The sequence below is a fragment of the Ammospiza caudacuta genome, chromosome Z (assembly GCF_027887145.1).
Source record: "Ammospiza caudacuta isolate bAmmCau1 chromosome Z, bAmmCau1.pri, whole genome shotgun sequence".
NCBI classification, from domain to species: Eukaryota; Metazoa; Chordata; class Aves; order Passeriformes; family Passerellidae; genus Ammospiza; species Ammospiza caudacuta.
In genome coordinates, this window is record NC_080632.1 from 34,190,415 (window position 1) to 34,203,800 (window position 13,386).

A 13,386-nucleotide genomic window follows, 5' to 3' on the forward strand; every position below is an offset into this window, starting at 1 on the left:
GTTTTAATAAAGAATGGTTAAAAATGTACTCAGTGGCTCTAAGTGAGAATTTTAACATGTTTTCAAATCTTGTGGCTGTATAAGGATTTTTCTATAGAAATAATATTGCCTCTTACTGTTATGCCTAGCCTTTTCATTCAACTCCCATGCTGAAAATGGAGCAAAATATTAGCACTTGAAAACTGAAGTATAAAAATCAAGGAACTTAGGATTTTTGCTAATACTTAGCTATGGCTTATTCTGTGGCTTTCATAAATGACATACGTTTCTGTAAAATATGATTATGAGCATGTAATCTACTAGGCAGCAAGCAGTATGACAATGATGAGTTAGCATTTGCACAGATGTTTGATTAATAAACCTTTTGGCTCAAACAAACCACCACAGCTTTTTTATTTTCTTTTCCTTTTCATACAGATGTGGGAATAAAAGTCTCGTGCTATGCATAAATTATAGCGCTCAATCTATAGATTTTTCCTAAACTAATTTGTGATTATGAGCTACAAAATAAATAGCAATAGAAACGCTGCTAATTTCTAACATATGGTTGCTAAATTCAGGTCTTGGGAGGTTATAAAATTAATCCATTTTTACAAGTCACCTGTATACAGTGTAATTATTTTACGCAGCTGTGAGTAAAAGTAATTACTTTTTTATAGTCTTAGATATCCTGGAGTGGATTCCTTCCAATACACTCATTTTCTTGGTATATGGGTAGAGCTGAAACATAATCTCTGATTGATACTGACTAAATCTTGCACAGTGTATGTCACTTTGATTTGTTGCATACACTTCTGCAGTTTAGGGATCATTAATTCTGCTGAACCTAAAAAAATCACACTGCAGTCTCTTTTATCTCTGAATAGGTGTCTGCATAAATTCTTATTTATTGTCTGAAAGTTTTGTAGCAGGGGACTAGTTAGAGGAAGTAATTTTGGGTTTAGTGGGTACATATGCTCATGGGTTTCTTTATCTCGTAGTGCACAATCCATTTGGATTTTTGGGGACTGATGTTCTTGCTTTCTTTCTCTATTTCTTCTTGTGTATTTTCATCAAAGTTTCTTCACACTAAAGCCCAGTATTTTGTCAGTTGTTATTTCTGAAATTCAAATATTAACACTGTATTTCTTAAAGCATCTCCTATTGGCTGTAGACACAATTGCTACTGAAGTATGTCCAACATTTCTCTGACTTTGCAGAACATTGCTGCCTGTGTAGCCAGGGATGACAAGCATCAAAACTCAAACACATGTGGATTATATTCGGATTTGTTGTTAGTCCAGCAGTATTAAGGGTCTCGGACATAACACATCTCAGTTATAACAGTTTATGGAGTTACAACTATAACAGGAAGATGATGGACAGACTGACTTTCTTCTCTGAGCACTCCAAGTAGTAAAAGCAGGAAATAGACATTTGCTGTTCTTTTTAAAAATGCTGTTCTAGTGATGGTCTATAAACCTGTAATATCTTTTCTGAACAGAAATGGTGCAGAAATTACAAGCCACGAGTGTGGAGTCTATGAAAGAAGGCAAAATATATGCTGTTTGGATATAAATGTGAAACAGCAAAACAGTTTCTTTTTTAAAAATTAAATAATATGTGAAGTGTTTAGTTGTGCTAACAGAATGGGTTTTGCTGTTCTGTTATATCAGGTGAGATGAATGTTGGAGTAGTGTCCTAGTTTTGACTGGTGCATAGAGTTAATTTTTTCTCAGCTGGTACGGTGCTGTGTTTTGGATTCAGTATGAGAATAATGTTGATAACACACTGATGTTTTAGAGGCTGCTAAGTAATGCTTACCCTAAGTCAAGGACAGTTTTGGTGTCTCATGCCCTGCAAGCAAGCAGGTGCACAGGAAGCCACGAGGAAGCATAGCTGGAACAGCTGACCCGAGCTATCGCAGAACATCGTGCCTTGTGTACAGTCTGAGGAGTTCCCAGCAAAGGGGGAACCAGGACCGATCCTGGCTCGGGGATGGAGTTTGGCATGGCTCAGTGAGTGTTGAGCAATTGTGTTGTTCCTCACTGAACCCCCAAGTCTAACTTTGTGTTTTCCACTCCATCCCACTGGGATGGCAAAAAGTGAGTGTCTTTGAGATGCTTAGCTGCCAGCTCAGCTTAAACCATGAAAGGTAGCTACAGAGATGGGTGATAGCAAAACACCCCTCATAAAATCCTGTATTTGGTAACATATTTTGGCTCTAAATTTATATGTATTTCCATAATTGTGAACTGAAGAGGAATGGAGCAATAAGAAAACATTTTGTGTAAACGTATTCTTGATGTAAATTGCAGTTGGTGGAGTGTTTGAATGATTGCTTTAGGTTCTTCTAAGGCTTTTCATTGCTTCTTAGTAGGAAGGAATTCTTGTTTTGTCTACAAAAAGTTAGACATCTTCCAGGTGGGGTGATCAAAATTATGTGACACCCATCAAGCAGGCCAGAGATGGGTTTACGCAAGATACTGCATACTCTGGCAAAACACTTAATGCTACAGCACTTTCAGACAGAGCTGTGCTGAGACTCAGTAGAGGCATTACTGGATAAATGCCAAGGGCTTTTTCATACCTTCCAAGGAAAATATTCTCATTTCCAGTCCCTCAAGCTCTCCTTTCTATTTTCCTGGGCTCAGTAATTGCATAAGGGTGGTGTCACAGAGTGGGGATGGGATGGGTTCAAAGGAAAAGAACTTTGTGCTGCCTGTGTGCTGCAAAAGTAACTCAATGAGTTTAAGTTCCCCTACTTGTTTTTGTACCTATGATTTTTCTTCCTGCATTATTCTTCAATGCAGCTCAATTTTTCTGCAAAATTAGTGAGAAAGTGGTCTATCAGCAGGACTCTTACTTCATTCAAAACCGGAGTATACCTGCATAATATGTGGAATTTGAGAAGATGAAAAAAGCCTGAATGCCTAACCTCTGAATAACCTTTCCACTGCACTTCATCTCCCCTCTTCACATTTAGTATCCAAACCAATCATGTATTAATATGCACAAAGGTGATTTCATCCATGTTATTTCTTTGATTCATCATGTTTTGAAACTTTATAAAAAAACTTTTGAATCTTGTGAAAATTTAAGAATAACTTTATTTCTCTACATAAAGGGAACAGCATGGAGGAAACATGATTTACTTGTCTAGGAAAAGTGCCTGGCAGTTGTGGGCTCCACTTCAGATGAAACATCTGCAATGATGAGTAAAGAAAATGAGAAAATTTGTACATTTTGAAGTCCAGCTGCTGACTAAATTGTGGTGACAGTCACAACTGGATTAATGTTGATCTCTTTTGCATGTTGTAGGTATTTATTCAAAGCAGTGCATTAGAAGAATATCTTGTTTTAGACTAAAGAAATTAACTTCTTGATAATAATAGCTGCAGAGCAACTTGGGAAACTGGTGATAGATCACAGATGACACAAGGGTGAGGCAACACAGCCCATAGGGATTACGACATATTGCTGTGAATATTCAAAGCTGCTCTTTCCAAAATAGCAGAATACTGCTGTACCTAGAAAAGTCAGGAAGGATAACTTGAATTTTGAGAAATACTGATTTGAGAGGGCGTTAAGAATTATTTAAAGTTTATTAATTTATTGAGCTGTAAGAATGTCTGAACCAAAAAGGGAAAGGAAAGTATTTCAGCCTCCCGCGTCTCCTCCTTTCAAATGAATTTGGTATCGGTCTCTGATCTGCCTTTGAGAAACGAGGGGGATTCAGCTGCTTCTGAACAAGATCATAGACCTGAATATCAGAGCAAATAATCAGTAACTTGATTCCCAGTGCAGCTGATCCTTAAATGACTGGTCTGTGTACAACATAAAAGAAGTCATTTATGACACAAAAAACCTTAATTGACTTTGACCTCTGTTCTGAGATCCTTTTTTATCAATCCAGTAAATCATACCTGAATAGAATGGACTTTCTAAAGTAACTTAATTTATTTCTTCAATAGAAGCATTCATTAAAAGGGGATTAAAAAATATATCTTTCTTTAATATTTTTATCCACATCATTCATGTTCCAAGCTGCACCCTTATGGCAAGGCAAGGAGGTTTATAAGCCAGAATTTTGAAAGCATATGAAGTAGTCTGTGGGAAAGGAAGAGGAGGCAGTTGCCTATTTTAAAGTTTCTGGAGTCTGACTTCCATTGCTAGGGTTCCTGCTGAGATCTGTTGCGAGCTTCTGCACACCCAGAAGTTTCTCTGCAAGATGCTGAGCTGCTCAGCAGAACATGCTCTCAAAATCCATCAAAAAATGTGAAACTGTGTCTGTAGAAAACAAACTTTATCCATATGCTCCTCATTCTCTCTGTAACGGCAATTCTGAAGCCATGTGTTGGGGCACAATATCACAGATATTTAAATACCATTTTAAATATGCCTGTATTGTCTGTTAATTTATGAGTGAAATATTGACTGTGGCATATGAAAAGTAAGAACTTTCACTGAACCTAAGGTGTGTCTGTGTGTCTGGCAAGGAATCTTTAATGTCTTTGGGTAAAGCACAAAGGATTTGGAAAAATAAGACTAGCTCCCAAGGCAGACTTTCTCTTCTCCAAAAAGCATGTTGACTGGTTTTGACAGTACATAAGAACCTGACACAATTAAAAATAACGAACCAAAAAAACCCAGGAAACCTAATCTGTGCTAAAAAGCTTCTGAAAGGCAATAGCATTTTATGTAATTGAAGATAAAATGGAGAACCTAGTGTCAGCAATGCTTTTGGCAACTGAACTGTTTAAATTCCTGCTTTGACCCAGTTCTTGTAGGACCAGAGAGTCTTACTTTCCAAATTTAATAACCCAGTATGAACAGTACAGATTTTTGACATTAAAGACTGTGTCAACAAGATAAAGTTAGAATTTCTTCAACAAATTCTGATGCTGTTTAACTGTAATCCAGTAGTAGGGATATTTTTTGAGTATACTGCTTGTAGCTGAATTTTATAAGAAATTCAAACAAGTGTTTCACCTGCAGCTTTTAATACCTAGAAATGTACTCTTCTTCACAAATATGATAAAAAATTCTCGTTTAACTCAGCTGCAGTGGTCCCATTGAAAGAAGAAAAATACCTCAACATTTTGTTGTGAAAGTGTAAGAGGCCCTAGAGAAAGCTACAATACCAATTCAAGTACATATATGTTGAAAAAAAAGTAAAAAGAAGATGCCACAGGGAGAAAAGCAGTCCTTAGGTAATCCTAGAAACATCATTATTTAGGATAAATTTGTTCTGGGCATTGCAAAAATGTTACGCAGCTCTAAATTTGTGAAATAATTACTTGTGGGAAATTGCTTTCTTTCAGATTATAGTTGTTACTGTTTCTGTAGGCATAGAGTATATAAAACTCAGTCATGCTCTTTTCATACAGAGGGAAAGATAATCCTACTTCTTAAACAATTTTTTAGTTTAATACAGAGAAAAATGTCTCTTTTTAATACAGAAAGCCTGAAATGTCACTGTCCTGCTCTACTTTACTTTTCACACAGATTTGAATATTTCCTTTCAAATATTTTCTTCCAGTAATTCCCAAAGGTTGTGCAGGTAAGGAATTGCCATGTGGTCTGATAAAGCTGTAAGAAATATCACAAATTAATTGTTTGAATGACAGTATCAAAATTGTATTCTTTCCAACCAAAATATAAACCCTTGAGTACCCATAAGTCGTCATCTAACTAATCCTGAGCTGGTTTAGTCGAATAACTCTTCATGGTTTTATTTTTAAAAGGTTAATAAAGCCTCACATAAAATCCAAATCTGAATTTAAAATGGGTTAGAAATATTCATGCTCTCCCCACACCCTTTCCACTACTGTTATTTGCCTTAGCCAGCTGTTACTTACAGCACTTCTTTTTAATTAAGATTTCTCTCTAGTTAGTTCCTGTGAATGAATCAGACTTCATTACACATATTTTACTACAGATTGTATAAAAACCACGCACACAAAAAAATGCCAAAGATTCCAGTGATTTATTTACATTATCTATTTAAGTTGTGGTGGTAGTCAGTACTTCTGAATACAGATAATTGTACAGAGTAAGGGAGAAAAAGGAACTGGTACCTTATAGGAAATTTATGCCTTCATTTTATTAATGAACAGGATACTTTCATCAAATTTCTTCACTAGTCTGTTGTGTATCCTAAGAGAAAGTGTTTTAAGCCTTCTTTAACAGTGATTAAACATATTCCAGAATTGATAAAAATAATTTTGTAAATGATTTTGTAAAAATCATTAGGCTGTTCATCTCTGTGTTTATGAGTGACATACTATACAGTATGTGGGGATAAAATCAAAATTAGTAAAATCAGTTTTTATTGAGAGACAAGGCTTAGTTGAAGGCTGAGCAGCACACACATGTTTGACCTTAGCTTTAAACTGTGTTCACTATGGTCTCATAGAAAACTGTGTTCTCTCTGGCCTCATCAAAAAATTTGCTGGTCTGTACTGGGAATTTGATTTCACAGGGCTTGATGTAAAGATCTATTTCAATTTAGGCACAGTGAAGCCTTTGGCAGCCCTAAGTATGCACATTTATATATAATTTATATGAAATTACTATAAATCACAGAAACTATACTCCCACTTTGAAACAGTGATTGACCAAAGGGTCTTGTCTGGACACAATCAAATAATGAGAGTAGTCCTCCTCATTGGGAAAGTGTGGGCAGGAAGAAACTGCAAGAGCAGTAAGCCACACCTATTCAGATCTGTTCAGCTGAGTCACTTGAATAATTCAAAACATAGCTAGCTGATGCTATTGCAGGGAAACTACTAGCTTTGATCTCATCACAGTTCTGTTGGTCAAAGTTCAGAGAAGAGCCTGTTCTTCAGCTTTTGTGAGGGAAAAAAAAACAGATTTCGGAACAGTAGTGCAGAATAAAGTACTACAAGTATTATGATAAAGTAAATGAAACTCTCTTGAAGTCATACATTTTTAGATAGTTTGGTAGCTGCTAAAAGTGTTAAAATGTTGTGTCTTGTTTACAGTTGAACTGTTCTTCCAGCAAGTATTTAGTAAAATATTTAAATAACAAGTAGACATAAAAACGGTTCAAGTCAACTTTCTTTAAACATTTAACTATCTTTGTTGCTACTTTCACCACTTAGTGCCTTTTCCTTGTCTTATATTTGTATGTATGTATGTGTGTGTGTAGGTACTGTGTATGTTAAACATAATTTCTTAGTATCTTCCTAAAAATGGGGTCTAGGTAAGATATTTGCAACAATTTAGTCTTTGAAAATCTTTTATGTAGTTTTGGTTCTTCCTTTTTTACTTTCTGAACTTTTTCAGTGTGACAGATTACTTGTATCAGTATTACTGGTTTGGATCAGAATTGCTGTAAGATTCACAATACCAAAAAAGGAAAACCTACTCATTTTTACTGTACAGTAACTGTGTATACAGTTAGGAATGTGCTGTTTTACGAAGAGTAGCTGCAGCTCCTTGCAGTGATGTCTTGCATTAGCTTGATAACTGAAGACCATCTTCATTTATGTAAAATGAGAAATATTGCTGTTTGCAACATCAGTTTTTTATTCAGGCTTCTGAACTGGCTATGTTGGAGGAAATTTCAGTTCTATATAAGATCAGGATCTGTGCATCTCTTTAAGATCTTACTTTGTATTTACCTCTCAGATTGGTACAAGAGGATGCGGGGATGGACATTCCCTTAGCTGAGGGTGTACAAAGCCCCAGTTCTGCGGAGATGAGACCTGGTGAGAAAAGCTCTTGCTTATTTTCTTAATTGTATCTTATTCCTGTGGCGTTTAATTATGCAGTGAGAATGATATTTCTGTGCTGGTAAAGAATCAGTTCAATGTTAAAAAGAAAAAAGCATTGAGTTTTCTTTATTTAGTCAATTTTCTTCTTCACTTGAGAAATGATAATTACAGTGGGACATTTTCTCTTGGGCATTGTTACCACTTGTTTAGTCCTTGTAAAGTTTTAATAGTCTGAGTTATTTATTTTATAATTGACCTCTGTCTAAGTGAACTAAGCAGAACAACTTGAAATGTGCCATACAAGGCAGAGGCGAGGAGCAAAGGTATATCGAGCTCTCGTCTTGTTGAATAATACTTCTATTTAAGACTAATTAAGAGACTCAGAGATTTTTTTTATTTGTTACTGTATTGAGTAAGGTATTATATGATTAAAGCTAAACATGTAAGTATTTGTAAATCAGCACTGAATGCATAAGAAAATAAATATTTATAATGGCTTTTAACTCATACAAATTTTCCCAGAACTCAGCAATGTCTTGATTCATAACTCAAATTATTTATATTTGCCCTTCCAGCTCTTAAATATTGTGGGTCAGAGCATGTTCAAAACCTTATTTTGTCTGATGACTGCAAAAAAGTGTTTCAGGATTTAACATAATTTAAGAGCTCTGACCTACATTTGCTGTTCCTGTAGATTTTTGTTTCATTTCATTAAACATTAATGCTAATATTTGTATTTTGTGTTGGGTGGTCTTAAATGTCATGGTGTTACTAGAATTGATCTGTCCCACTGTGTTTAAAGGTAGTTTTTGAGTACCTGGGAGATTAATTGTATGTGAAGTAGCTACAGTTCTTTTTCTCTTTTTTATTCTTTTTTTTTTCCTTTTATTCAGAACCTCCCAATTCGCTTGATCTTAATGGTTCCCAGCCCAGAAGGATAAAGCTCACTGCTCCAAACATCAATCTCTCATTGGACCAGAGTGAAGGGTCTGTATTGTCTGATGATAATTTGGATACACCCGATGAAATTGACATTAATGTAGATGACCTTGACACTCCTGATGAAGCTGACTCTTTTGAATACGCTGGACAAGGTAATGGTCTACATTATAAATGTAGGGTTCATCAATGCTAGGCATTTTTATTTTTAGGTATTTTTACTGTCTCCTATTTTTTTAACTTTTATTCCTCCTGTGTTAAGTAATATTCTTCTGTTTATTCAGAAGGATATTCGTGTCCTGTTCCTTGCTAGTACCTTATAAAACATCAACATGTAAGAATTTTAATTGCTGATGTAAATACAAACAGTACACAAGCTATTTGAGGGGAAAACAAGTGTGAACACTTTACAGCCAAGAGCAGAAAGAAACTTTAAAAATGGATCAGTTCAGACTGAATTTTCCCATGCATTTACTTTCCCTAATGCAAGTGAGGTTCCTGGAGGGAGCATACAAGAACAGTTGCATTATTTTAAGTGGTATTGGCAAAGAGGCATTATTGTGCATTAGCATCTCTAATGTTACTTCTCATGAGGAGGATGATTTCCTTATGGGTAGATGCAGAGTGTGATGATGAGTTGCTTGATAGTTAGAAGATTTTACAGTGAAGGTTAAAGCTAACACACACACAGAGGTTCACATGCTTTGACTGTTGTGACTACCATGTGAGAGAAAAAGTCTCTTGTCTGCAGTAGAACAGATGTTTCCTTTAAACCCTCAGGTAATTAAATTTAACTCCAGTGATTTTGGTAGCAGTTGTATTGATGGAATTTCCTTCCAGTGTTTTTCTTTCCTGCTTTCTAAATGTGATGATTTGTTTGGTTCTTAAAGTTAGACCAGTTTCCCCAAACTCTTAAGTGAAGAGCCCAGGGTCCCTCTGGTTTTGGTGACATTTATACAATTGTGTAGTTTTAGATAGTTAATAGTAAAAATATCTTCGACTGAGATGAACCATGAATAGAATAGAAAAGACCAAAACAAAAAAAAAAAAAAAAAAACAACAAAAGATGAGCCATGAAAAGAATAGAAAAGACCACAAAAAATTATCAAAATAAGCCAGCAATAAAAGAAGTTGGCTATGTGTAATGTTAATCTGATAGCTAAGATTATAGTCATAAGAACCGGTGCAGAATGGCTTATTTGCATGGTAAATAGCCTTTGTTTTCTTTGTACTCCTGTACTCTACTATTAGCTGGTATGCACTCATCTTGATGTTACCAGTAATCTCCCACAGTTCAATGTTTATAACTGCTGCCAAACCCAGAAAAGTAAACACTGAGAAAAACATATCTGCTGAGACCAGAAAGAACAGTGACTTTTGTCATGATCAGACTGCTGAAGGTCCCTTTGAACTGCAAAAGACAACTGAGAAGAGCAAGACTGTTACCATGGCTCAGGAGTTCACCTCATCACTGAAAAATGTCTTTGTATTGTAAGTTAATACTGAGACCCATTTTTTCAAATGAATGGTGAAGAACAATTATCACAACTGCAATATGCATGGAAGATGAGAGCAGAAATACTAAAATACTTGTCTTGAACTAGCACCTGACTTGTTCAGAGATTAGTTGATCATCAATTTCACGGGTTGTGGCTTTTAGTCACTAATACCATACATTCCAACATTCCCTTTGCAAGCCATGCGAGTCTCTGAAATGTGCTTTTTATGATTATTGATTTAGATTACATAAAAATTTCATTTCTGAAAACCATACATGAGTATCAGTGAAGGCCTTCCCTCCAATCTGCATATTTGTAAAGTAAGAATGGTTATTATTTTATTTATTAGATATTTATTTCCTTTGTGATTTTCACACTGGTGCATCTTCCTCTGCAAAATCAACACTCCAGGCAGTAAAGGAGAGCTATTTCATCAGGGAGAGGCAGTCTAGTACCATTTCTATTAAAAAAATAATTCATAATTCTGCCAGCTAGACTTCTCTGCCTCAGTCATGTTCTTTGTATTTCACAAGGAATCAGCTGACCAGACAGTCTTTGTAGGCTGTGTTGATAATCCCATCTGTCTATTCTAAAAGTACCTGAGCTGCATAATAGTGTCCTGTGGAGACCCTGTATAAGGATACAGGATACAGGAATGGGCTGCCAAAGTTTGCATAACTTGACTGTATGCGTGTAATTTTCCTGTTGCTACCAACAGTACCTTTGTAAAACTGACAACAAAATTGCATTAAGATACCTGGGTTTGGAGGTAGTGGGGTTATGCATTTAGTAAGCTTATTCCCAGTGTCACAGAATACGCGGTATTTCAAAGCTGAATGCTATTGTTAAACATCATGAGCATTGTGCCCTGGGAAAGCATGAATAGATTCTTCAGTTCCTCAGTATATAATCTGCTGAGCAACAGCTGTTAAAGCAATTTGAAATACTATACTTGAAAAACCCCGCTTTTTTTCAGACTGTCCTTTTTTCCAACCTTAGATCTCCTCAAACTCATTTGGAGTTCTTAGGGAACAAAAGGCTTACATGGTCACACTATTTTTGCACATGTATTTATTTCTTGATTTTCCATCCCTGTTTTAACCATTAATACAATTTTATTTGAGTGTGTTTTTAACTCATTGGCTGCTTAGACAATGAGGAAAGAGGTTGAAATATTCCTCCTTTCTTTCAGAATTCCATCATGCAGGAACTAGTTGAAGTAGAGAATTGTTTATAGAATCAGATTTCATTGCACACAAGAGAATCTACCTCAGAGAGGGGCATCTTCTATAATATAGTATATATTATATACAGTATAATTCTGTAATAATGTTTTGTATTATGGACAGAAAATACAAGACAGGCAGCAGTAGAAATTCAGACTTTGTTAGTCCTATTGTAACAGTAAATTTGTGCTCAACCTATCTTTTTTAGGTTTTTTTTTCAGGTTAGAGAAACTTGGTGTTTGTTACAGATCTGGTGAAATGATTGGTAGGATTTATTGGAGAATTCAGCTTTACAAAGTAATAGTTAGTACATGTATGTATATGTGCCTGTACCTTCTATGTAGTATATGTGGTATACATACAGTGTACTATCATATTCCTTTGATTTCATAGATAACTTTTTTAATTATTATGATGAACTAGTGTGTTTTGAGGATCATATGCTTCAATTTGTATTAGTAGTAGTTGAAGAAGAAGCCTTAATCAGAGAGGCACATTGTAGATAACCCAACACATAGAAAGGTTTGAGGGCTCCTATGAAACATTGTGTTCCTCAGTTCTTGTCAATTAAAATTGCTCCTTTGAGTTTATTCTTAATTCTCATAGATCTTAGTATTTTCAAATAGAATGCAGCTTTTTATGTACTCTTGTGTATGTCATTATGTATCTCACTCTGTCTTTGTTTACTGTTACCTCCCGTACTAACTTGCAATTTGAATTCTGTTCTTATGACTGCAGAGACAGAATAATGTTTAAGAAAGAACAGTATACTTCAAATATGTGTCATTCTGCTCTTACTTATACCAGTACAGTAAAAATGTAGTTAATTTCAGTCATTCATCTCAAATGTATGTAACAGCAAAAATATTTAGAGCTTTAACAGGAGGCAGTAATACATACAGTTCCCCTTTTCAGAAGAGCAGACTGCTGCTAAAGATGCTTCCCAGGAGGAGTCTGAATCAATCCCTGAGTACTCTGCTGAAGAGGAGCGAGAGGACAACAGGTTATGGAGAACAGTGGTTATTGGAGAACAAGAACAGAGAATTGATATGAAAGTCATTGAACCATACAAAAAGGTCATTTCTCATGGAGGTAGGAGCAGCTGTAAGCATTTTTAAAATTGATGTAAAAAATTCATACTTTATTGATCATGATTTATTTTTTGTTCCATTATCATATTGACAAGGGGAGAGAAAATTTATTTTTCAGCTTTGGCTGAAGTCAGCCAGGCTTTAAGTTCAATGGGGCAATGACTAATAAGAATTTTAAATTTAAAGCTGTTTTGGAAGCAGCATACTGCTTCCAAATACTGACATATTTGTGTCAGGAGCCGTCTGGTCATTGTAGGGTAAAATACTGTCTGAGACAAGGAAAAAAGCTTTTGACTTACAGCAAAATAAAATTTTGAAAACTTTATTTGTTGAGTTCTGACAAAACCTTTTGTGTGAGGAAGTGCAATGCTCTGTGATTTATTGAATGATGTATGTGAATGCGCAGATCTAAACAAGCAGAGTGGCAAAAGAAAAACAATGGGGCTTCCATTCATATGGCTACCCCCATTATGCTATTTTTCTGCCATTTATAGTTGTCAGCAGCATAATAACTATCAAATAATATATCAAAGAAAAGGAGGAAAATGGCACCATGTGCTTGCTATATTTTCTCATTTGCTTATCTGCTTCCTGTCGTCCTCAGAGAATTCATAATTTCAGTGTTACTAGTACACGTCTGTGTAAATTAATTCAGATGGGTAAGTATTACTCTTAAGTGCCTTTTCCTTGGTGTCTCAGATTTGGATTATCTTTGGATTCTGTATTTTTGGGGGACACTCCTTGCTGTCTGTTAAGCAAGGTATTAGCTTGGTATATAGCAAGGTATTAAGATGAGTTTTATTCCTGCAAAAACTGAGACAGGCAGTGTAGCATCTCAGAGGTAAGATTTATGAGTTTATATGACGATGCTTTTTTCACAGTGTTGTTGGTCTGTAGCATCAGTTAAAGA

At 35.5% G+C, this 13,386-nt stretch overlaps 1 protein-coding gene across 5 annotated transcripts in view; it reads left to right on the plus strand.

The window, feature by feature from the left end:
* Positions 1 to 13,386, plus strand: part of PRUNE2 (prune homolog 2 with BCH domain) — a 102,573-nt gene that overhangs the window by 69,055 nt on the left and 20,132 nt on the right. For all 5 annotated transcript variants that reach the window (XM_058823614.1, XM_058823612.1, XM_058823615.1 and 2 more), the window contains 3 exons: positions 7,636 to 7,715; positions 8,615 to 8,815; positions 12,301 to 12,477. In XM_058823614.1, the coding sequence (XP_058679597.1) occupies positions 7,636 to 7,715; positions 8,615 to 8,815; positions 12,301 to 12,477 (458 nt within the window). The remainder of the gene's footprint in view (positions 1 to 7,635; positions 7,716 to 8,614; positions 8,816 to 12,300; positions 12,478 to 13,386) is intronic.